This window comes from Phoca vitulina, unplaced genomic scaffold (genome assembly GCF_004348235.1).
Source record: "Phoca vitulina isolate PV1807 unplaced genomic scaffold, GSC_HSeal_1.0 scaffold30, whole genome shotgun sequence".
In the NCBI taxonomy this organism is placed as follows: domain Eukaryota; kingdom Metazoa; phylum Chordata; class Mammalia; order Carnivora; family Phocidae; genus Phoca; species Phoca vitulina.
Window position 1 is genome coordinate 19,470,812 of NW_022589733.1, and position 25,506 is coordinate 19,496,317.

Sequence of the window (25,506 nt, forward strand, 5' to 3'; positions counted from 1 at the left end):
CCCCTCCGGACGACGGGCGTGGCCTCTCATGAATAATGAAAGACTGCGGGGGGGGGGAGGGGCAGGACCCGCCCCCTCGGGCGGGAAGGGGGAAGCGCCGAGGCTGCCTGACTGGAATGAGGGTAGCTGCGGCGACTGCGGCGGCGGGAGCGGGGCCGGCCATGGCGGTGTGGACGCGGGCCACCAAAGCGGGGCTGGTGGAGCTGCTCCTGAGGGAGCGCTGGGTCCGGGTGGTGGCCGAGCTCAGCGGGGAGAGCCTAAGCCTCACGGGCGACGCTGCGGCGGCTGAGCCCGAGCCGGCTCTGGGGCCGGCAGCGGCTGCCTTCAACGGCCTCCCGAACGGCGGCGGCGCCGGCGACTCGCTACCGGGGAGCCCCAGCCGCGGCCTGGGTCCCCCGAGCCCGCCCGCGCCGCCGCGGGGCCCGGCGGGCGAGGCGGGCGCGTCGCCGCCCGTGCGCCGGGTGCGGGTAGTGAAGCAGGAGGCGGGCGGCCTGGGCATCAGCATCAAGGGCGGCCGCGAGAACCGGATGCCGATCCTCATCTCCAAGATCTTCCCGGGGCTGGCGGCCGACCAGAGCCGGGCGTTGCGGCTGGGCGACGCCATCCTGTCGGTGAACGGCACCGACCTGCGCCAGGCCACCCACGACCAGGCCGTGCAGGCGCTGAAGCGCGCGGGCAAGGAGGTGCTGCTGGAGGGTGAGCGGGGCCGGCGGGCGGCGGGCGGCGGGGCGGCGCTCACTTTGTTTTTACCATCCTGGCCCCCTTTGCGGAGAGAGTCCGTTCCCTCCCCCTCCGCGTCCTCGGCTTCCTCGCGCCGGTGGCCCGGCTCTCCCTTGGACCCTGACCACTGGGGCTTTGAGTATGGAAAAAACTGATGCTTCTTGCAGGAAAAGTTGGCTTTCAGTCCCTAAGGAAGACTCGGTTGAGATTTAGTAAAAAGCTGCAGCGCTTGAAGCCCCGCCTCTTCAAGATAAGCTGACACTAAGAACTAGAGGGATACTGAAGGGCTCGAGTCCTGGAGGTCTCGCTTTGCCTCCTGCGAAGTGCCGGGTTGGCGCTCTCTTCACTCACATCTGGCTCCCCCGGGCGAGAGAGGGTCTGTTTAAAAAACAAACAAACAAAAAAACCACCCACACCGATGCCAGTGGTATGTTTGGGCAAACCACCGAAACTACTGGTTAATTTATGGGAATTTAACCCACCATTGACTCTCGACAATAACCAGAAGAGATCATAGCACTTCATCGAAGCCAGAAAGCTGAAACAGCAAGTTTGTGTGGCTAATGAGCCTTGTTTAACAGAGGAGGCTCACGTGTTTGAACATTTACTGCCAACTAGAGTTTTGCCCCTTTTGCAAGAGACTGGTGCCAGCTTCCTAGCATTCACAGGCGTGCTGCTTCAAGGCTTTGAATGAAGCCTGAAATGTTAAATCTCAAGATATGTTTGAATAGCCACTATTATTATTTGCTTTAAGTACCTACGTGATCTGTAATCTGGATTTTTTGTAATGAATTTATGGAAGGCAAAAGTAAATCTCATTTCCGTGAAGTACTCATGCATGTTGGACGTGGTAGAGTATTGTCAAGGTGATCTGAAAAGCCAGAAATTTTTGAGCGAATGCCTTTCTCTCACGGGTGATTCAGTCATTCAAGAAGGAAGCATTTAGTACTGGCTGTTTAGAAGAGGATATAAAAGATCATGTTCCTCTATTTGGTCTCTAGTTGGGGACATGATGGAAAAATGCAAAACAACTTTAAGTTACTGATTATGTAATGCAAACTATATATAAATGCCAAGGGAATGCAAAGTTAGGAAGTAGTGGAAATCAGGATTAGTCAGGGAGGCCTTTTTCAAGGAGCTGAATCTTGAGCCAGGTCTCTAAGGAAGTAATGGACATAGACAGGCAAAGATGAGTCAGGAGGGTATTCCTGGCAGAGGAAGAGCAGAAGGGAATGGGTGGGGAATAGGGGTAGGCAGAGACTAGTCATGGAACTGAGAGGTCAGAAGTCCAGCTTGGTAAAGTGATGTTCACTTTTTCCCAAACCTGCTTGTAAATCCTTGGAAAAATGTTAGTTTGCATGTACTCCCAAGTATGAAATTCCAGTGTCCCATCTTTATAATATCCTATTTATAAATCTTATTTATACCTCACTTATAGGTGGTGCCAGACACTGCTCAGAAATTAGTGTTAATAAATGGAGTAAAATTATAGACTGTGGCTTGGGCAGTTGGGTGTATTAAAAAAAATTGTAACCTTGTAACCTTAAATGTGCACCTTGAAATTGGTCTAGCTAAGCATTTGGTTATAAATTCTTAGAACCAGAATATTGGAGTAGTACTATTTATGTAGTACTCACCGGTAATGGGCAGACATTTCAGCTCTTTACACCATATATTTCTTAAAAGCCCAGTTTTTGTTTAGATATGTTTTGAACCTGGTATTCATACCAATTAAATGAAAATCATCTAGTAAATGTTGCCCGGTATTCATTAGTCTAAAATAGGCCACATGTGCTTTTGGAAGGAGGCTTTACAAACAGCAGCATAATAACATATTTATCGAGTGCCTTTTTACCTAACACACAGGTTCTGTTTTATTTTCCTATTTTGTAAAAGACAAGCAGTTTTTGTCCTTAAATGTGTGGGGAAGTATGAAATTACACTTTCAAGCCAAAGAGATATAAAAATAAAATTACTTAGAATATGCTAAATCACTGAAAACAGTGATTTAATTGAACCAGTCAGACATTATTTAAAATCAAGAGCTGGTGTTCCATCCAGGTAGGCCACTTCTAAAAGGTCGACTTTATGCTTAGTCCTTAAAGTTTTGGAACCTTATTGTTCTTCCATTAGATGTCTCAAAACTTGAAAAGCTGCCTTAAGTATGCTCTTTTGTGATGTGGGCAGGGAATTTCAGGCATGCCCTTGCCACCCTCAAGCAAAGGAAAGCGGTAGTCTCTGGTTGCCTGTGGTTAGGGAACTGAGCTAAAGGGTTCCTTTTTATCTCATGGATTTGTCAGGATTATTCATTGATACATCAAACATTTACTCAACTCTACCATGTGCCAGAGGCACTTGAAGATACCTGATTCCTGCCCTCAGGAAGTTTGGAGTTGAGATAAGAGAGAGAGAGATGAGAAGTAATTATAGCAAAGGGCTAAAAAGGATGTTATAATGGAACTCTGGAGAGGACACAGCGCAAAGAAAGGAGAGATCTGTAGAAGACCTTAGTGGGGGTCAGAGCTTGAGGATGCCTGGGAAAAGGTTGATGGAGAAGTTGAAGCTTCCCCTACTAGAAAGCTGCCACCAGTAAATACACACAAATGAGAGACAGTAGGAAGTTACTTTGCCCAGTGAGGGTAAGTACAAATGAGGACTTTGTGGTCAAACAGACGTGGGTCTGTTTCTGGCTAGTGGTTTGTAACCCCTGGGCAAGTTACTCAACCTTGCTAAGCCTTAGTTTCCTCATCTGAAAAACCAGGATGGTAATAATACCTCCTTCAGAGGGTTGTTACTCATTTGACAATTTGTGTGCTAGGTCCTTTCTTAGGGACTGGGAATATAGCAGTAAACGACAATAACAAAAACCAAAGTCTGAATGAGGAAGGTAGGAATGGGTCATGAAGGTACATGTGAGATGACACAAGCACTCTTAGAATAGCCAGGATAACAAGTTGTTAAAATCCAAGGCACCATTTTACTTGAAAAGAAATACGTGATAAGAATAAAGATGACTTTAGGTGAACAGGTTAAGAATGAGTTTGCATTTCTTGGTTGCAAACACCTTTTTCTAATCTTTTTTTCCTGTCATCTCTTGTATAGGCCAACTTTTTTATTTTTAAATTTGTGTTTAGTTTCCCATCCCTTTGATTTTTTCTCTTCGCATTTACCACTCAGAACCTTACCCTTGATTTTAGCCAAAAGGCTGAGAAGCGATTTTACCACTCAGAACCTTAAAACTTGCTTTTCTCTGTGCTTATAGTTTTGGCTAGTGACTGTTAGCATTGATATTCAGCTATGCTATGCAGAGATACTCAGACTGTAAGCATAAAGGGGTGACTGCTCACCCATCAGGTATTGTATGTTGAATTTGCTGTATCTTGAGTGCTAAAAATAGGGTCTAACTAGGAAGCTTCTAGAATTTTTATGTTTAGGGCTGTGAAATTAAATGAACACAAATTATACATCAAAGAATGTTCCAGAAGAGGTTAGGGAGGACAGTATAAAGTACTCAGCTTAAGGTTTGATATTTGAGAAAAGATCTTTTCTTTTTTTTTTTTTTGAAGCAATTCTCATTGGAATGTTGTTGTAAAATCATCTTTTATTGCCTAAATGTAGTTTCAAAAGTTTTGTTATCAAATCTACTGAAAAGAAGATGGTTAAGTGTATAGAGGAAGTGGACTGGCATGAAATTTAACTTGAAAATTGAAAATATTTTTTGTATCCAGGATGGTTTGAGATTTTGAGTGTTATATATAATATGGTTCTTTTTTTTTTTTTTTTTGACAGAGACACAGTGAGAGAGGGAACACAAGCAGGGGGAGTGGGAGAGGGAGAAGCAGGCCTCCTGCCAAGCAGGGAGCCCGATGCGGGGCTTGATCCCAGGACCCTGGGATCATGACCTGAGCCGAAGGCAGATGCTTAATGACTGAGCCACCCAGGCGCCCCTATAATATGGTTCTTTGTGCACGTTAGGGGACATGTAACATATTGTTGACAGTATTAGGCTGCTAAATTAAAGAAGCTAGTCTGAATTTCTACACTGCCACTTTCTTCCTTGTTTGTTGGACAAGTTTAGAGTCTCCTAAGGAAAACATTTTACATTTTCTTTGAGATTTTGCATGTATATTCATCAATTTTTCTCTTGAAGAACATCTAAATTATCAGGAAGTTTGTGTTTCTGTGTTTGTTTCTTTTTGTTTAACTAGCCTCGTCATGTTTCACTTGAATGATTAGACATGTTTATATGAGAAACTATGTCTTTGTAACCATATTACTTCTCATAGTCTCCTCATGCTAAAATATGTCCTCCAAATTATTATTAAAGTATGAGAAGTTTATTGATTCTAATATAGAGTGGTTATGAAAATTCTAAGAACATTTTTAGAAACCAAAACCAGGCTTTAATTTAGATCTTAACTGGTAACTCAGTAACTTCAATATGTTACCTGCTGTGTAGTTTTTCCAGGATAAAGATTACTTTACTCAGGGATCATTCCTATAGTTTGTGTCTTTTATACATAAGGCATGAGGTACAGCTCGTGGCTCTGGAAGTGTTCTGCTGTTCTAAGCTGATGGATTATTTGAGGATCCACTCCCTGTTCATGGCTAGATTTACACACTATCCTAACTAACTGGCAACAAATAATGCTGCCTGCTTGCATTTTTCACTAAATAACGTAATAGTATAATAATACCTTACTTTTTTATTAGCATTTTAAAATGATCTATGCATTAAATTTTTTTTTTAATTTTAAATAGGCTTCATACCCAGTGTGGAGCCCAATGTGGGGCTTGAACTCAGAACCCTGAGATCAAGACCTGAGCTGAAATCAAGGGTCAGACACTTAACTGACTGAGCAACCCAGGCGCCCCATCTATTCATTTTTTTAAAAAAATTTTTTTAAGTTTTTATTTATTTATTTGAGAGCGAGAATGAGAGACAGAGCACAAGAGCGGGGAGGGTCAGAGGGAGAAGCAGACTCCCTGCTGAGCACGGAGCCCAGTGTGGGACTCGATCCTGGGACTCCAAGATCATGACCTGAGCTGAAGGCAGTCGCTTAACCAACTGAGCCACGCAGGTGCCCTATCTATGCATTTTTATATGCATTTTGTCATTTGACCTTTACACGGTCCTTGGAGGTGATGGGCTGTTTATTTTTGTTTTACAAATGATTACACTATAGTTCATTAAAGTTAAGTGAGTTACTAAAGGTCTCAGAATTTCTCTTGATTTTTAGAGGAAAAATTTTAATGTTCTTTGCACAAAAGGAAAAACCTTACCTGGACTTTTAAAGCTTGTAAAGTCTTATCTTCCAGATGAGGAATTAATGACCAGAGAGGTTAAGTGCCGTGTTTGAGGTCAACTAGCTAATTAGTGGTGGAACTTGGACTAAAACCCAAGTCATGCTTTCTCCCTTGTACTCTACTACCTACAACTAGTCATTCAGGTCTCTTAGCCTCTCCTGTGCATCATGTTGCAATGCGTTGTGAGAGATCAGCGTGCAGAATAAGTTGAAGGTAGTCTCTGGCATTGAAGAACTTAGACTGAAATTGGGGAGAGAAGACTGCCACATAGAGAGTAAGTGATCAAATGTGTAGTACTCCCTCTTCGAGAGTTCTCTGAAGGGAATGATCCGTTGTGGGGTGGAAGAGTAGAGTGTGACATTATGGGAAAAGGATAATTAGATCTAAGGCTTGAAGGACAGGTTGCTTCTCTGTAGATGGAAGGCCTTCCACGTTGAGGGGGTAACCTAAACAAAAGCCAAAATGAGCATGACATATGATGGGAAGTGAGGAGAATAGGAATGGACTTGGAAGAAAATAAGGCTGGGTAGATAAATTGGAGCCAGATTATGCAAGGCCTTGAAAGCCAGCCAGAGGAATTTGGACCTTTTTCATTCTGTCAGTCAACATTTATTAAGTACCTCCTGCAAACAAGGTGTTGTGGTAGATGGCGGGAATTAAAAATTGGGAGTAATCCTTGCCCTTTAGGCTAGTAAGGAAACAGTTATAACAGGTTGTGATAAGTGCTTTAAAAGAGGTGAGAACGTGGTGCCCTCGAAGCAGAGAAAGAAGTGCAAAGGAGATAGCATGTCAAAGGTAAGAAAGTGACAAGTAGCTGGTGTGTTGAGAGAAGTAAAGCATGGTAAGAAATGTGTGCCTGAAAGTATGCTGGAAAGGTGGGCAGAGGCCAGAGATCATCAGGGGCCTTGTATGCAGCGTAAGCAGTTGTCTCTAAGTGGGGTTTATATTTACTTTTCAACCTGAAAAAAAGAACTTGAGCTTTATTAATATTTAATGTATGGGTGATACAGGTTCTCTCAGTCTTCCAAGATGGGGCCATTACACATTTGATATACAAGGTGATATCTCGAGGAAAGAGTCAAAGCTTCACAAAGCAAAGGGATTGAGAGGTGACCTTACTAATTTGCTATTATCATATTGTGACTTATTGTAGTTTACTTGAGCCTGATTGAGTGGATATACATTATATCATGTGCTTTTAACTAAATTAGTCTTCTCAAAATGAACAAGTGGCTTAAAGATTTGCACAAAGAAACCATGGATTAAAGGTAATTATAATACTACAAACAATAACAAAAAGGTAAAGCTGACATTTCTTCTAGTAGGAGCTCTTTGTCACATTTCAAGGTAATCATATCTGTTGAGAAGGCAGCCTAAAAAATGAAATTGCCAAGAAGACTATTTTAAATGTGGATTAGCACATTATAATTATTAATGAACTTGGCCCTGAGAGTATCTTGTAGTTTGAGTCATATAGTAGCTAATGATAGTTTGACTTCATCGGGAATATGTTATTGTCTTAATTTAATCTTTATGCCATTCTCTCTTGATTTCTATATCTTAAGGATATTTAATAATATATATGTATTAATGAATATTCACAGATTGAGAGTGTAGACTCACATTTTACCTATGGGTGTGTGCTGTCAAAAGTTTTAGGCCTGGGAAGCCACCCAGGCTAATTTAAAGTGCTTTAAATGAGGGAGTGTTTTAAGTGAGGGAATGATGTCTTAGGAAGTTCAGAAGGGCAGGTGGAGTGTAGGAGCTCAAGACATGAGGTAAGGGAAAGCAGTTAGGAGGTTGTTGCAACACCATAACGATAGTGAGACTGGATGGGACGGTATGAAGCTGAACAATATTAGGGAGACAGAAACAGTAGGTCTGGGGTGCCTGGATGGCTCAGTCGGTTGAGTGTCCGCCTTCAGCTCAGGTCATGATCCCAGAGGGTCCTGGGATCGGGTTCCCCGCTCAGGAGAGAGTCTACTTCTCCCTCTGCCTGCCACTCGCCCTGCTTGTGCTCTCTCTCTCTCTGACAAATAAATAAAGAAAATCTTTAAAAAAGAAAAGAAAAGAAACAGCAGGTCTAAACGATTGGTTTGGGGGCTGAGGGAAAGAGAAAAGTGGAGGATAACTCCTAGATTTCTAGCCTCGGAAACCAGATAACTATGAAACCAAAAGTAACAGGGGAGGAACTGTGTTTTGAGTGAAGGTAAGAATTTGGTTTGGGGGCGCCTGGGTGGCTCAGTCGTTAAGCGTCTGCCTTCGGCTCAGGTCATGATCCCAGGGTCCTGGGATTGAGCCCCGAGTCCAGCTCCCTGCTCGGCCGGAAGCCTGCTTCTCCCTCTCCCACTCCCCCTGCTTGTGTTCCTTCCCTCACTGTGTCTCTCTCTGTCAAATAAATAAATAAAATCTTAAAAAAAAAAAAAAAGAAGTTTGGTTCGGGGCATGTTGGAGTTACCTGTGTGACATCCTGGTGCAGAAGTCCAATAGCCAGTCTGGAGTATGGTCTATAGTCAAGAGAAATATGAGAATGAAGATTTATGAGATGTCAGGGTAGAGGTGGTATTTGATGCCATGAGTGTAGATGGAATCATCAAGAGAGAGTGCAAATTAAAAAGAGAAGTAGAACCAGGATGGAACCTGCAGAACCCCTACATTTGAAAAAAGGAGTACAGGAAGAGGAATCTGGAAAGAAAAGGTTTGAGAGATAGGGAGGGAGCCTGGAGAAAATGGTGCAGTGCAAGTCGGCAAGGCAAGAATTGCAAAAAGGAGGATGTGATCAGCATCTTCAGATGCTACAGAAGCCAAGAACGTCAAGAACTAAAAAGTCCATTGGATTTAGTAATTAGAGAACCAGATCATTAGAGTTCTTGTAAGAACAATTTCAGCAGAGTGACAGGATCAAGAGGCAGTGAGTAGACCATGCTTTTTAAAAGTTGCTCAGAAAGAAAAGAAGCAATCATGGTGACTAGAATTAAATGAAGTGTCCAAGAAAGGTTTTACTTTTGTAGCTGGTTGTTTTTTATTTTGTTTTACATGGGGAAGAATTGGGACATATTTGTAAGGCAAGGAGAAAAGGCCAACAGACAAGGGAAGAGGTTGAAGAGATAGAACGGGTGGGGAACTGATGCAATCCGTTGTTGAGCCAGGAAGTGACATGATGGGAACAGAATTTTGGGTTGGCAGCAGTGGATGCATTGGATACAATGCAGAGAGGAAAGACGAAAGGTAGGAAAAAGTACAGCTGTTGTAATGAAAGCAGCTCAAAGCAGAGGTGGTGACCATTGAAGGGGGTGGTGGTGGGCGCACTGGGAATAGAAAGGAAGACGCAATTCAAAGAACATTTATTTATTTATTTTTTAAGATTTTATTTATTTGACAGAGAGAGACACAGTGAGAGAGGAAACACAAGCGGGGGAGTGGGAGAGGGAGAAGCAGACTTCCCCCTGAGCAGGGAGCCCCATCCCAGGATCCTGGGTGCTTAACCAACTGAGCCACCCAGGCGCCCCTCAAAGAACGTTTAAAGCAGATGATTTTTGCCAGGGGTCAGCAGAATCCACTGGGGACCTTTTTCTACCTAGATAGCATCCTTCTGACTGCCTCTGCACCCAAAGATCGACACTTGTAGAAAACCTCAGGGAGTGAGCCTCTATCGCAAGCACAGGCATTTGATCCCTCGGAGACATTGGGTGGAAAATTGAGAGCCACTGTTTTAAAGGAAGAAATGACAGGCTGTGGGGGCAGATTGGATGTAATCAATTAGCCCTGAGGTTTCTTCTCTTTTTTTTTTTTTTTTAAGATTTTATTTATTTATTTGACAGAAAGAGAGGGAACACAAGCAGGGGGAGCAGCAGGCTTCCTGCTGAGCAGGGAGCCCGATGGACTCGATCCCAGGACCCTGGGATCATGACCTGAGCCGAAGGCAGATGTTTAACCGACTGAATCACCCAGGTGCCCTGGCCCTGAGGTTTCTATCCAGGGATAGTAGGGGAATGGTTATTACCACTGGGAAAAAATGGAATACTTGGGAGGATATTAAGCTTATACCATTCAGCTTTGTTATAAAGCAACTTAGGCGATACAACTCTGCTGGCTCTGGGGACTAAGAAGAAAAATTTTAGTTTATAAACTTTACATCTAGTCACACAGCATAAGAGCATATTCTTCCTTTAGAAGGGTTTTTCCCTAGATTCCAGAAAGGAGATTTTGGCTTTGGAGAAACGACGGTATGTTCTGGTGTGTTTAATATTTTGTGTCTGGAGAAATACAGTTGATTTAGTTATTTTTATTTTATTTTATTATTTATGTGAGTGCCAGTGTAAGGAAAATAAGCTGATTCCTTCATACAATTTGTGTTTGATTTCAGTTTAAAAAGCACAACTCATGAAATAATTTTGTATGTGAACAAAGTGCCGGTGATTACAGCGTCAGTAGATTTGCCTTTTGGAAAGAATAAAAGAGTTAGAGAACTCAAACTTGGTTTGTTTCTGTGACTTGGCTCCCAAGACATTACTAGAATTCTTTGACATATATCCAGTTAAGAATAATCTGCCACGTATGTAAAATGTTATACTTCCCACTTGGAAAATGGGAAGCTTTGATTTTGAAAGAGACTCAGAAAAATCATAGACTTATTAATAAAACCAGTTGATCAATAAAACTATTTTTTAAAAGATGTTATTTATTTATTTGAGAGAGAGAGAAGATAGAGAGCACAAATGGTGGGGAGGGGCAGAGGGAGAAGGAGAAGCAGACTTCCCACCGAGCAGGGAGCCCGACAGGAAGCTTGATCCCAAGACCCTGGGATCATGACCTGAGCTGAAGTCAGATGCTTAACCCACTGAGCCACCCAGGCGCCCCTGTACAATTTTTTTTTAGTTAAGAATTATTTTGGTTGCAGAAACCCAAACCAAACTAAGCAGAAGTGGAATGTATTGCCTCATATAGTTCCTAAGACTGGGGGTGGATCTAGGTTTAGGTCCAGAGAAATCCAAAGGCTCAAATTATCTTGGCTGCAACATCTCCTGCTGTGGAGAGTCTAGTTCTGTATAGTCAGCTAAAATGGCATTGGCAGTTCTAGGAATATATTGCCATAACTTAATAACCCCTGTTAAAAAAGAAGCATTTTTCTTCTAGCACCCACATTCCAGTTTCTTGGAAGGACTCTGATTAGCTCTGCTTTTTCTACCTCTACAAACTATCACTCTTTCCAAGATGCTGGAGACTGTGATTCTAGGCCTGGGTCATGTGCCCATCCCTGGTATATCAAGATTGGCAGCCTCACCAAACTGTGAAATGCAGAATGGGGTGGTTGCTAGGCAAACTTGCCTCCACTCTTACAATGCAGATGTTGAAGCCATTGATTTATTATTATGTATTTATAATTAATTTTAAAAATAAAAAAATTTTAATTCAAAAAATTAAAAAGAAAAATTTTTAATATGTATGCCCAATGTGGGGCTCAAACTTATAACCTCCGAGATCGAGTCACATGCTCTACCAACTGAGCCAGCCACGTGCCCCAAGATATTTTATAGCTAAATTGTAAACTTAAAAAAAAATTGAAACAATACAAATAATAATGATGTTATTGAGAGCTTACAGCTGCTAAGCTCTTTTTTTTTTTTTTAAAGATTTTATTTATTTATTTGAGAGAGAGAGAATGAGAGAGAGCACATGAGAGGGGTTAGGGTCAGAGAGAGAAGCAGACTCCCCGCTGAGCAGGGAGCCCGATGCGGGACTCGATCCAGGGACTCCAGGATCATGACCTGAGCCGAAGGCAGTCGCTTAACCAACTGAGCCACCCAGGCGCCCCGCTGCTAAGCTCTTTATGTGCATTATCACAGTTTATTCTTTTAACAGCACTGTAAGGCAGGCATAATCAATTTGAAGAAATTGAGGCCTGGAGAGATTAAATAATTTGTCGATGGTCACAGCACTTGGTAGAGGCAAGGTAGTTATTCAGATTAGTCAGACTCCACACCTCTTGGTATTTATCATTATAATAGACTGCTTCTCTGATGAATCTGTTTAGGTTAAGAAGCTAGCAAATCTAAAGACCAACAGGATTTATTGTTATGATTGGCTTAATGTGCAGGAAATTGTGCTCCTGGATTCTGTGTTGTTGCATCTGTCTGGAGGTTATTGTTAATGTCTCCTTGCCTTTGTCTAGGATTTTTCATGCTGGGCACAAATAGCTGTATGTGATTAATCAGCTCATATTGAATACCCACACCCTGCTAGGCACTCTGGGAGAGATGGAAAGAAAATAGCAACTCAGCCAGTGAAGCACCCCACACAGGCCCTACTTTTAAGAAGTACCCAGAATGGGTATAAACATGCTAATAAACTGCACATAAATTAACCTACATTATTTCATACATTACAAGTGGTAGACAACTGCTGAAAGAACTTGGAATAAGGAAGCAGCTGATGTTAGGAATGTCTTTTGGGTCAGGTGAGGGGGGTGGGAGGTACAGAAGATAGACATAAATATTCTTTGTGAGGGCAGTGGTATGTCCAGAGGTAAGAACGAGCAAGTGATGTGCAAACTCCAGCAAACACACTTGATGAAATAGCTGGTTTTCAAGACTTTAAAGCACTGATTTTTTAATAAATTTAATGTATTATTAGTAAAAATAATAAACTGATGTCTTAGGTATTCTAACAATTTTATTCATTGTCTGCTAACTGCTTGGTAATGCAAAAGTCAGTTTTCTTTTGCAATCATTCTAGCCAAACTTTTTCTGTTAGCTCTTCCATTTTTAGTATATTACAATGTTATTTTACTTTTGAAAAACATCAATTTTAGCAAAGTAGCATTCTCCAAACCGTATCCACCTTTACAAATAAATGTTTGCCCAAATGAAACACAATGTTTCACTGAACACTAAGTGTTTTGGATTTACCTCCTTATTCCGCTGTAATTGTTGGCCAGTAAAGGTATTTAAATTGCTAGCTGTTTTCATTGCAGTAAGGGCTGTCTACATTTTAAAAAACCACTAGTAATCTATACGACATTTCAGAGTACTAAGGATAAATGTTTGGCGTTAGTCTTTTCAAAGATTTTTTTTTTAAAGTAAGCTCTACACCCAATGTGGGGCTCTGAACTCATGACCCCAAGATCACGAGTCGCATGCTCCATGGACTGAGCCAGCCGGGTGCCCCCCCCCTTTTTTTTTTAAGATTTTTATTTATTTATTTGACAGAGAGAGACACAGTGAGAGAGGAACACAAGCAGGGGGAGCGGGAGAGGGAGAAGCAGGCTTCCCACCGAGCAGGGAGCCCAATGTGGGGCTGGATCCCAGGACCCTGGGATCATGACCTGAGCCGAAGGCAGACGCTTAACAACTGAGCCACCCAGGCGCCCCACCACAGATGTTTTTATATGGATCTGCTTTGTCCACTTACAGTGTTATAGAGTTGATTTTTGTATTTGTTAATTTCATTTCAGGATACAAAATAATGACAGTACTCACAAGATTAGTAAATGGCATTGATACTGGAAAATAAAGAAATAAAATAATTTTAAATGCTGCCAAGCTAGTTTTTAGCAGCCAGGTCTGGCAGATTTGTAAATATATTCATATGTATTTGTACGTATATTTTCATCTATATATTTGACAAGAAAAATGTTTTCCTTGCATGTTTTTCCTCTGCTTCTCTCTAGGGACATTGCGGTTGGGAGAAAGATCTGTTCTGCTCTTACTCCTCTACCACCAACGTTTCCTCCCACTCTTTTTATTTCTCAAATTCCCTTCTATTTCTTTTGTGCTTGGGCCTCAAAAGAAGTCTTTGGGATCCTTAGGACATCTCCAATACTTGGGTTGTGGTAACAGAAACTCCCTGAGTCTTCTGGTACCAGAAATGCTTTGGATCCAAACCTAAGCATGAGAGGACAAGATACTTGGGAGAAAAATAAAGCAAAGCGTTTCTGATGGCCATTAGCTCCCTATGTGACCTTGGAAAAAATAATTTCAGCATTACAAGCCTTACATTTCTTATCTATTAAAAATAGGATGCCTTCTAGTTCTCATATTTTATCACTCTAAATATAACATAGAGGGGCGCCTGGGTGGCTCAGTCGTTAAGCGTCTGCCTTCAGCTCAGGTCATGATCCCAGGGTCCTGGGATCGAGCCCCGCATCGGGCTCCCTGCTCGGCGGGAAGCCTGCTTCTCCCTCTCCCTCTGCCTGCCGCTCTGCCTACTTGTGCTCTCTCTCTGTGAAATAAATAAATAAAATCTTTAAAAAAAATAAATAAATAAATATAACATAGAGACTGAAGAGTTGTAGTTAAACTGACTATATACAAATACATGGGCTGTCAGAGAATTGAAATATAATCAAACTATTTTTAACACTAAAAATATTGTAAATATAGTTTAATCTCTTTTTGATTATTCAGATGGAACCTCTGGATTTGTAATACCTTATTGTGAACTTTATTGTTGTGATGGAGATACACGGAAGTGCCAGATAAGGGATTTTTATGTTGTAGATGTGCAGATAAATCAGCTTTCGCTCTTCCATCTTTCATTATAAGTAGTAACTAGTCTTCATGGGGCGCCTGGGTGGCTGGCTCAGTCGTTAAGTGTCTGCCTTCGGCTCAGGTCATGATCCCAGGGTCCTGTGATTGAGCCCCGAGTCGGGCTCCCTGCTCGGCAGGAAGCCTGCTTCTCCCTCTCCCACTCCCCCTGCTTGTGTCCCTTCTCTTGCTGTGTCTCTCTCTGTCAAATAAATAAATAAAATCTTAAAAAAAAAAAAGTAAGTAGTAACTAGTCTTCTTTAGACCAACACAGGCAGCATTTATAAAGCTGTCTTCAAGCAGAAAAGAATCACTTAGGGAAGAAGGAATATTGAGTGATCTAGATTGCAATTAATTTTGCCACTGATTATTGTGTAACTTGAGATTTCTTTATTCTTTAGTGAATGAGGGCAAGACTCTCTTAATGAATATTGCAAAGAAAGCCAAACTCTAGGACTTAGATGCCAAGTGATTCCTTTCTCTCTGCCCTTTTTAGTGTGAAAAATGAGGAGAAAGGGGGAAATTATTTGCATAAATAATATATTTGTGTTGGCCATTGTTGTCAACTAAATTTACTCACAATGATTTAGATGTTTGGAATATTTTGACAAGTAAGGAATCAACTTCTTTTGCAAAAAGTTTAATGTATTCTCTATTAGCATTAGAACACTGGCATGAAATTATTTTTATGCCAGGCATTCTGCTCCTGTAGACTGCATTCTTGGCACCCAGCAAAACACCAATCACATCACTGGTATTATGTATGTTTACTAAATGAAAGAAGGATGGAGTATACAGAGCATCAAATCTCAAGTATAAAAAGGTTATTTAAAACACAGGTGACCTAGGGACGCCTGGGTGGCCCATTTGTTTAAGCGACTGACCCTTGGTTTCAGCGTAGGTCATGATCTCAGGGGTCTTGGGATCAAGCCCCAACGCTCTCTGCTTGAAGATTCTCTCCCTCTGCCCTTCCCCCACTCTCATGCACCCTATCTCTCAAATAAATGCACTCTATCTCTCAAATAAATAAATCTTTAAAAGTAAGTAAATGGAGCACGTGGGTGGCTCTGTCATTTAAGCATCTTCCTTCAGCTCAGGTCATGATCCCAGGGTCTTGGGATCCAGCCCCACATGTGGCTCCCTGCTCAGCGGGGAGTCTGCTTCTCCCTCTCCCACTCCCCCCTGTTCGTGCTTGTGCTCTCTCTCACATAAAAATAAATAAAATCTTAAAAAAACTAAATTAAAAAATAATAAAAATAAGTAAATAAATAAATAAAATACAGGTGGCCTAAAAGTGCTGCTGCAGTGCAGTTTACTTTTTAGGTCCTTGGAATTGAAATACAAGAAAAATAATGGATTTGTTATATACCACATTCAGGATATAATTACCGCTAGGGCGCAAGGAGGATGAATGGAGTCAAAGAGAGGTTCATGGGGGTCTTTTGTCAGGAAATAAAGCTGAACAAATATGACAGGATGTGAAGATTGATAAAGTTGAGTTATGTGAATGTTCATTATATTGTACTCTGTATTTTTTAGTGTATTTTAAATATTTCACAGTTTTTAAGATTCAGATGAAATTAAAAAGCTGTCCAATTTTTCTTTGTGCTGGGTTACTTTACTGTCACTTGGATTAATTCTGACTCCTTAACATTTTTGAAAGTTGAAATATAATTAACACACAATAAGATGCTCTTAGGTGTTCACTTGAGTGAGTTGTAACAATTGTGTATAACGGTGTCATGACTACATAAGGTACTGAACATTTCCGTCATCCCCAGAAGGTTCCCTTATTGCCCTTGCCTGTCAGTTTCTCTCCCCATCCTCAACCCAGGTAACTGCTTTCTGATTTCTTTCACCATAAATCAGTTTTGTTCTTGAAATTTATATAGGAATGGAGCCACATAGTCGGCACTGTCTTGCGTAAGTCTTCTTTCACTTTTCATTGTGCTTTTGAGATTCATGGTTTTTACCTGTATCAGTAGTTTTTTGTTTTGTTTTGTGTGTGTGTGTGTGTGTGTGTGTGTGTTTTTAGTGAACTCTAAGCCCAATGTGGGGCTTCAGTTTACCACCCCAAGAAGATCAAGAGTCATGTGCTTTACTGACTGAGCCAGCCAGGTGCCCCAGTAGTTCATTGTTTTTCTAATGTTGATTATTATTTCATTGTATAAGTATTCCATAATTTTCTTTTCTTAAGTTTTTTATTTATTTACATAATGTCTACACCCAACATAGGGCTTGAACTCATGACCCTGAGATCAAGAGGCACATGTTCTTCCAACTGAGCCAGACAGGCACCCCCATAATTTTCTTGTTATAATTTGGATTGGTTTTGATTTCTGGACTTTATGAATAAGACTGCCATGAACATTCTTGTTCAATTTTTGTGTGTGTGTGAGTGAATGTGAATATATGTTTTCATTTCTCTTGGGTACGTACTTAAGTGTAGAATTGCTGATTCATGGGTGATGCATGTTCAACTTTATAAGAAACTGCGAAATAATCCCCTAGAGTAAATGTACCATCTTACACTCCTAACAACAATGTATGAGAGTTCTTAATGTCCTTGCTGACATTAAGTGGTATTCATCTTATTATTTTAGCTCTTGTAGTAGGTGTGAAATGGTATTTTGTTTTGGTTTTTAATTTCCATTTACCTGGTGAATAAAGAAAAGGTATCTTTCCATGTGTTTATTGGCCATTCATATATATATATATATTTTTTTTTAAAGATTTTATTTATTTATTTGACAGAGAGCACAAGTAGGCAGAATAGCAGGCAGAGGGAGAGGGAGAAGCAGACTCCCTGCGGAGCAGGGAGCCCAGTGCGGGGCTCGATCCCAGGACCCTGGGACCATGACCTGAGCCAAAGGCAGACGCTTAACGACTGAGCCACCCAGGTGCCCCTGTGAATATTTTTTCTAATCTGGAGCTTGTCTATTCATTTCCTTAATGGTAGATTTAGCTGAGCTGAAATTTTTTCCTTCATGGTTACTGTTTGTTCTGTCCAAGAAATCTTTGCCTACTTCAAGGTCACGAAGATAGTCTATATTTTTTTCTATTAGCTTTATGGTGGTATTTCAAGTTTAGACCTATAATCCATCTTTTTTTTTTAAAAAAAGATTATTTATTTTAGAGAGAGAGTGTGTGTGTGTGTGTGTGTGCATGAGCAGGGGGAGGGGTAGATGGAGAGAGAGAGGGGAAGCAGACTCCCCACTGTGCAGGGAGCCCGACATGGGGCTTTATCTCACGACCCCATATCATGACCCGAGCTGAAACCAAGAGTCCCATGCTTAACCGATTGAGCCACCCAGGTGCTCCATGATCCATCTTAAAATAATTTTTTTGTATTGACTATGTTTCTTTGCTCTTACTTTGTCCTCACCTGACTGATAAGATTCTTCTACCCTAAAGATCCTCATTATTTCTCTTTGTGGGGTAATGGCAGAAGACTGCTGTGTAACTTTTACCAAACACTTTAGTTAACACTGCTGACCTATTCATTTATATGTGTTCCCTCTTCAGTGATGTGTCACTGAAATATCAGACAAATGGAGTCATCTCTCTCTATTTTATTATAATTACTCCCCATCACACTTTCAGGGCCACCAAGTGTCTGGTTTTGAAGCAGAATACTTAGGAAAGACATAGGAAAACAGCAGCCTGGGCTGGAAGTTGCCACCTGGAATCATGAAGTATTTACATGTGAAAACATGATTATTTAAAGGATTTTGATGCCTTCTTCTAAGCATCTTGTACAGCATCTTGTAATGGTATTAATGTCACAGAACGAGAAGAACTATTCATTAACACTAATAAATGGGAGAGAATGCACTGAACCAAAAGTTGCAGTCTTATAACTTGTAAGACTCCCTCAAATGCAGGTCTGTAGTTAAAACAGCAGGCTAATTTATTTTTTGCCATGTTGATATGCTGAATGGGGAGGGGGAGGATGTGGCAAAATAGAAAGGATTAAGGAGGCATGGACATAAAATCCTTTAATACTACTTGGTAAGGTATTCATTTTATCCATTTGAAGAAATCTAAAATTATTTATGAAAGGAATGTATTTTTAAGTTGGAGTTGGGAACTAGTGGCAAATCATTGGGTATTAACCAGTTTAGGAACAAAGTGCAGCTGAAACGAATGTTAACCCTGTTAGATTGTGTTTATTGTCAACAATACATCCTCCCCCCCCCCAAAAAAAAACTCTCCTGAGACACTGTTCTCAGATTTTCAGAAAAAAGTTTGAACAGTTATTTTGGATTTCTTATTTGGAAGATAATAATCTTGAGTTTGGTTAAAACATTTTCTTTCTTTTTGTTGTTGTTTTTTAAGTTTTATTTTTCACATTTAAGTTCTTAATGCACCTGGAATTTTTTTTTTTTTAAGATTTTTATTTTTATTTATTTGACAGAGAGAGACACAGTGAGAGAGGGAACACAAGTAGGGGGAGAGGGAGAGGGAGAAGCAGGCTTCCTGCCGAGCAGGGAGCCCAGTGTGGGACTCGATCCCAGGACCCTGGGATCATGACCTGAGCCAAAGGCAGATGCTTAACGACTGAGCCACCCAGGCGCCCTGGAATTTATTTTTGTATAAATTGTTTTTGTGGTTTTTTTTTCTTACTTTTGGTTAAAATATTTTCTGTGAGCAATCAACTCTTTTTATAGATTTATTTATTTGAGAGAGCGCGCACGAAGAGTGAGGAGGGGCAAAGGGAGAGGGAGAGAGAAACTCAAGCAAACTTTGTGCTGAGCATGGAGCCCATGTGGGGCTTGATCTCCCCGCCCTGAGATCATGACCCGATCCAAAACCAAGAGTCAGATGCTTAACTGACTGTGCCACCTGTGCCTTTTCCATGACATTGTCCCTGCGGCATCTCTTCAGCAGTAGGAGTAAGCTGTACAGCTGTCATGAACACTTTAGGCACAGCCTGATCCAGGCAAGAACTAGAGAATCTGGGGCTTATTATGGCCCAGGAAGGTGGTGAGAACAGGCCAGGGTTGCCTCTCTTCCAGGGCGAGAGAAAGCGCTGTTGAGCAGAATAGATCCAGGTGAATCTATGCTGATGATCATGTTCTATTGTAGTAAAAGCTTTGGAGCCATGCAGGCCTAGTGTTCTACATGATGTCAGGAACATAACTTTAAGCCTTGGTTTCTTTCTCAAATGATTGTGAAGGTTATGTAAAGTTTTTTTATATAAAGTACCTAGCACATAATAGGTGTTCAAAAAATGTTAATCTCACTTCTTCTATACTTCATATCTGGATGGAAAAGAGAATCTCTTTCTGCCTGTGTGGAGAAACTGGTGCTCGCTAGGAGCAGGTCAATGAAGAAACGGAAGCTGATAGGACTCTGATTCATCTCTTTTATGTACACCCGATGTTTAGGTCATCTACTCCTATAATTTCAGCTATTACCTGAGTCTCTATAATGTTTAGCTACATCTTTTTGTTCCCAGTCTTTCTGTGATCTCTTACCAGCACATCACATTTAACCAGGCAGACTTTTTTGCATCCATATGTTATATAATCAGTGGATGCAGTCTCTGGCCCTGTCTCCTCTGTTCCCTTTGGCTAGGAGGCTTTCTCATTGTTCTCCTCCTTCCCAATTTTCATTCAAGGCTAATGAAGAAAGCAGGAGTGGGGCGTCTGGGTGGCTTAGTTGGTTGATCGGTGGACTCTTAGTTTTGGCTCAGGTCATGATCTTAGGGTCATGGGATTGAGCCCGACATTGGGCTCCACACTGAGCATGGTCTGCTTGAGATCCACCTCCCCCCATCTGCTTCTCCTCCTGCTCGCCGGCACGCACGCACGCACGCCCTCTCTCTCTCAAATAAATAAATAAGCTATTAAAAAAAAAAAGAAGAAAGCAGAAGTAACTCCTCACATCTCCCCAGGTAGTAGGCATTATTTTGAACAAACAAAATTCCTACCTTTAAAGAGCTTATAACAAGGTAATATGATGGTTACTGTTCATACTAAATGCAGATCGTGACTTTTATGCACTATTTTTTAATAATTTTATTTTTAAAAATAATGTTCACCTTTCAGTTTTTGCCATTTCTTTGCCATTTAAAACAGCTTCCTTAAACCCTCTCCTTCCCTTTTTTATTATAGTAGGAATCTGTTATTCATTGAGCACCTCTCCTTAATAATTGTTTTATAAGCTAGAGACTGGTGAGGACTGTCCTTTGTTCAGGGTATGAGGAAGCAGAAGTGGACACATAGCATTGCTGCTCAGCTGTATTTGCTTCTATAGGGTCTTCAGGAGCACCAGAAATCTCCCATTGGGCACCAGATTCATTGGGTTGTGTGCCATCAAGTCTTATTCCATATATGGAATTTTATTGCTCTTCAAAAGAAAAACATGTTGAGACAGTAGTTTCTAAGAGTCAGACTTTGCCACAATTCCTTTTAGACCTAGTACCTCAGGCCTTTCCTAGCATAGATTTAAAATTCTTTCAGAAGCCCAAATTCTTTACAGGGACAGATGATTGATTAATTTTGGTCTGTGGAAAGAAAGGATCTTAAGTTAGTGCATTGCCCACAAACTAAATTAACTGACTGCCGATTTAAGCTTTGGGAAACTTAAAACATATTTAAGAATATCCCATCTGAAACCGAAGCCAGATATTTTCAGATGATGTACCAGCATAAGGAAATCTACAGCATGGGCCCCTTCAGTAATCCATCTCAGTTGAATAGTCTGTGGCTTAAGCAAGTATTTTTCCACTCTCCAGTTTACCACATCTTTCTTGGCATCAAATTACCTTTCTGCTTAATTCAAATCGTTAGTTTGACTGTTGGGCTAAATTCAGTTATGGAAGTAGTAATGGAAATTATACAGTGATGTTACTGCTGCCTCGTTCACATATGGTCATAGTATTTATGTCCTGATGATCTTGTTTTGTTTCCCTAAAGTTATGTTTTAAATTGGCTATGTACAGAGTGGGGCCCATTAGCAAAATGGGAATCTGCATATGCATGACCCAGTTTACTCTCAAGGGAGGAAATAAGTAATTTCTCTGTAATGGCCCTCAATTCCATCCTAGGGAGGAGGTTGTTACTGGAATTCACATTTCACAGATACCTTCTGTGACCCTTCATAAATAAGGTAGGGAGAAAGACTTCCAGTTTTATCTTCCTTCTTTCCTTTCCGCTCTCGCCATTTGATCCTCGGGTGTGTGTTCTGGCATCTGGTTTGGTGGGTGTGACATACGGCTTTTTTTTCCTTTTAAGTTTTTATTTTAATTCCATTTAGTTAACATAAAATGTTATATTAGTTTCAGGTATACAGTATAGTGATTCAACACTTCCATACATCACTCGGAGCTCATGACAAGCGCACTCCTTAATCCCCGTTACTTACTTAACCCATCCCCCCACCCACCTCCCCTCTGGTGACCATCAGTTTATTCTCTATAATTAAGAGTCTACTTCTTGGTTTGTCTCTCTGTCTCTCTTATTTTTTTTTCCTTTGCTTGTTTGTTTCTTAAATTCCACATATGAGTGAAATCATATGCTATTTGTCTTTCTCTGACTTATTTTACTTACCATTATACTCTCCAGCTCCATCCATGTTGTTGCAAATGGCAAGATTTCATTCTTTTTAAGGCTGAATAATATTCCATTGTGTATATATATATATATATATATATATATATATATATATATATACCACATCTTCCTTATCGTTATCCATTCATCAATCTGTGGATCTTTGGGCTGCTTCCATATCTTGGCTACTGTAAATAATGCTACTATAAACGTAGGGGTGCATGTATCCCTTTGAATTAGTGGGCTTTTTCTTTTATTTGGATAATATTATCTTTCCCATTTCCTCTTCCCTGCATCTAGCATTTCCATGCTACTTCTTTCATACTTCACACACATGGTCCCCTAGTGATTCCAAACACAATTTTTTTTTTAAAGATTTTATCCATTTGTTTATCAGAGAGAAAGAGACAGCACAAGCAAGGGGAGTGGCAGGCAGAGGGAGAAGCAGGCTCCCTGCTGCGCCAGGAGCCTGACTCGGGGCTCTATCCCAGGACCTTGGGACCATGACCCAAGCCGAAGGCAGATGCTTAACTGACTGAGCCACCCAGGCGTCCCCCAAACACAATTTTAAGGTTCTGGTAACTTTAGATGAATTTGAGGGAGGAAAAGTGGGATAAGTAACTTTTCCTCAAATAAAACTGAAGTTTCTAATAATGCTTCAAAAAATGCAACCAATGTGTTATGAAAAAGAAACTTGTATATTTATGAAATCCTGTCTTTCTATTCAGGTCCTATACACAGTTATGCTTATTAGGAAGTGTAACAAATGTGGAAAGCCATTCTGGGCTCCTACCTTTAAACTTTTGTTTAACAGTCATTACTTCTCTCTCCAGTCTGTACTATTTGGGCAAGATGTAGGTAATTAATCTCCAGTTTCCCTACAGGAAAATATCTTCTGCATGCATTTTTTAATAAGGAATTTGCTAGCATTTTTATTCTTGCAGAATATGAAAGGAATTCGTACATAGTACAGTAACTATGCATCTGTCTATGTTGATAGAAACTATTTGACAAATTTAAAAGCTTCCACACCATAGCCATAGTGACTGACTAGGTTTGATTGTTTTGCTCTCAGTTGCCCTATATTTTTCCTTACTTTTGGCCCATAGGATACCATTATTTAGGTTATTTTTATCACCTAAAACTAATCAATTTAGGCTCTTTTTTTTTTAAGATTATTTATTTGACAGAGAGAGAGTGTCCCCCCTCCAGAGCCTATACTCTTAACTACTGTGCTAATTATGATCAGAATTCATCCCAAATGTTGATTCTGAGATAGCTACTTAACTAGGAAAATGTACAGCTTTAGGGGACGAAACACTAAAAGTTTAGCAAGATAGTTACGTACACAGCAAAATTCTGGAGACCTCTCTTCTTGTAATTTCCTCACTTTTTGGTAAATTTGACATTTTCATTTTTATTATTTTTTAAAATAACTTTTTTTTTTTTTAAAGATTTTATTTATTTATTTGAAAGAGAGAGAGAGAGCACATGAGAGGGGGGAGGGTCAGAGGGAGAAGCAGACTCCCTGCTGAGCAGGGAGCCCGATGCGGGACTCGATCCCGGGACTCCAGCATCATGACCTGAGCCGAAGGCAGTCTTTTAACCAACTGAGCCACCCAGGCGCCCTTAAAATAACTTTTTAAAAAAGATTTTTATTTATTTATTTGAGAGACAGAGAGAGAGAGCAGGAGCAGGGTGGGAGGAGCAGAGAGAGAGGGAGAAGCAGACTCCCTGCAGAGAAGGGAGCCCAATGCAGAGCTCGATCCCAGGACCCCGGGATCACAACCCGAGCCAAAGACAGACGCTTAATGACTGAGCCACCCAGGCGCCCCTAAAATAACTTTTTATCACAAAATAATCAAGTACTTTTAAAAATTCAATCAATAGGAGATTATATAAATTAAAGATTTCCCTTTCCCCAGGTTTTTTTTTCTGTCCATGTAATTTTCTTTACTTTGGAACATTTTATAGGGTAAGACTTTATATTATTGTATTCTTATAGATGTACCTACATTATCTATTGTAATAATGGTAAGCATTTCGTGTTCTCATAGTGATCACTTAGGGAGGTTTTGGAGAGCCATCTCACGTATGTTATGTGCTTCTATGATATTAAAATATTTACAGAGTGCCCAATTCCTTTTGTGATTAAAAAAAAATAGGGTTTTGGGGCACCTGGGGCTGTTGGTTAAGTGTCTGCCTTCAGCTCAGGTCATGATTCCGGGGTCCTGAGATCGAGCTCCGTGTTGGGCTCCCTGCTCAGTGGAAAGTCTGCTTCTCCCTCTCCCTCTGCTGCTCCCCTTGCTTGTGCTCTCTCTCTCTGTCAAATAAATAAATAAATAAAATCTAAAACAATTTTTTTTTAAATAGAGATAAATTTGTTTTAAAGCAAGGAAAGAAAAAAAGAAATCTTATATTTATTGTACTGAGGCTTACAGCAAAATTCCAGATTACTTTGGAGGGAAACAACTTCTGGTTTCTTAAGTACATGCCCAGTAGTGTATATATTTAAGGTGGCTTAATTAACCATTTCAAATGTAAAGATCCTAATGATATTTAATCATTCTTTAACTATTCTTCAATATAGACTTGAAATTACAAAGAAACAAGTTGTATTGAAAAGGTTTTCCCATGTGGTCTTTGTTGTGGTGGTTTGTTTTACTTGGATTTATAGATTAAGGCTAAAGCCAAATTTGGGATAACCTGTGCAGGTATCTGGGGAGTGCACAGAGACAAGCCCTTTACCTGATTATATGCTATTATTTGAGGGCAGGAACGCTGTAGTATACATCTTACAGTGTCCTGTTCACAACTCATGTGATGTGTTTGATGCATGAGTGAGATCTATGTTATGTCCTTTCTTTAACTCAGTTCTTTAAAAATATACATTTATCGGGCGCCTGGGTGGCTCAGTTGGTTAAGCGACTGCCTTCGGCTCAGGTCATGATCCTGGAGTCTCTGGATCGAGTCCCGCATCGGGCTCCCTGCTCGGCAGGGAGTCTGCTTTGCTCTCTGACCCTACCCCCTCTCATGTGCTCTCTCTCATTCTCTCTCTCTCAAATAAAAAAAAAAATATATATATATATATATATATATATATATATATATATATATACATACATTTATCCATTATCTTACTAAGTTTGTGATCTGTGTTTTGGTAGTGATCTCAAACTCTGCTTTGAGGGAAAAGTCTTTTGTAGTTTTTTTTTTTTTTTTAAGATTTTATTTATTTATTTGACAGAGATAGAGATAGCGAGAGCAGGAACACAAGCAGCAGGAGTGGGAGAGGGAGAAGCAGGCTTCCCCCCGAGGAGGGAGCCCGATGTGGGACTCGATCCCAGAACCCGGGGATCATGACCTGAGCCGAAGGCAGACGCTTAACGACTGAG

The 25,506-nt window shown here is 40.7% G+C and overlaps 1 protein-coding gene across 1 annotated transcript in view; it reads left to right on the top strand.

Moving 5' to 3' along the window:
- Window positions 1-111: 111 nt before the first annotated feature.
- The window catches only part of SNTB2 (syntrophin beta 2), a 99,026-nt gene continuing 73,631 nt past the window's right edge, over window positions 112-25,506 (top strand). The window contains exon 1 of the mRNA XM_032424122.1: window positions 112-696. Within this exon, the coding sequence (XP_032280013.1) occupies window positions 117-696 (580 nt within the window). The 5' untranslated portion in view covers window positions 112-116. The remainder of the gene's footprint in view (window positions 697-25,506) is intronic.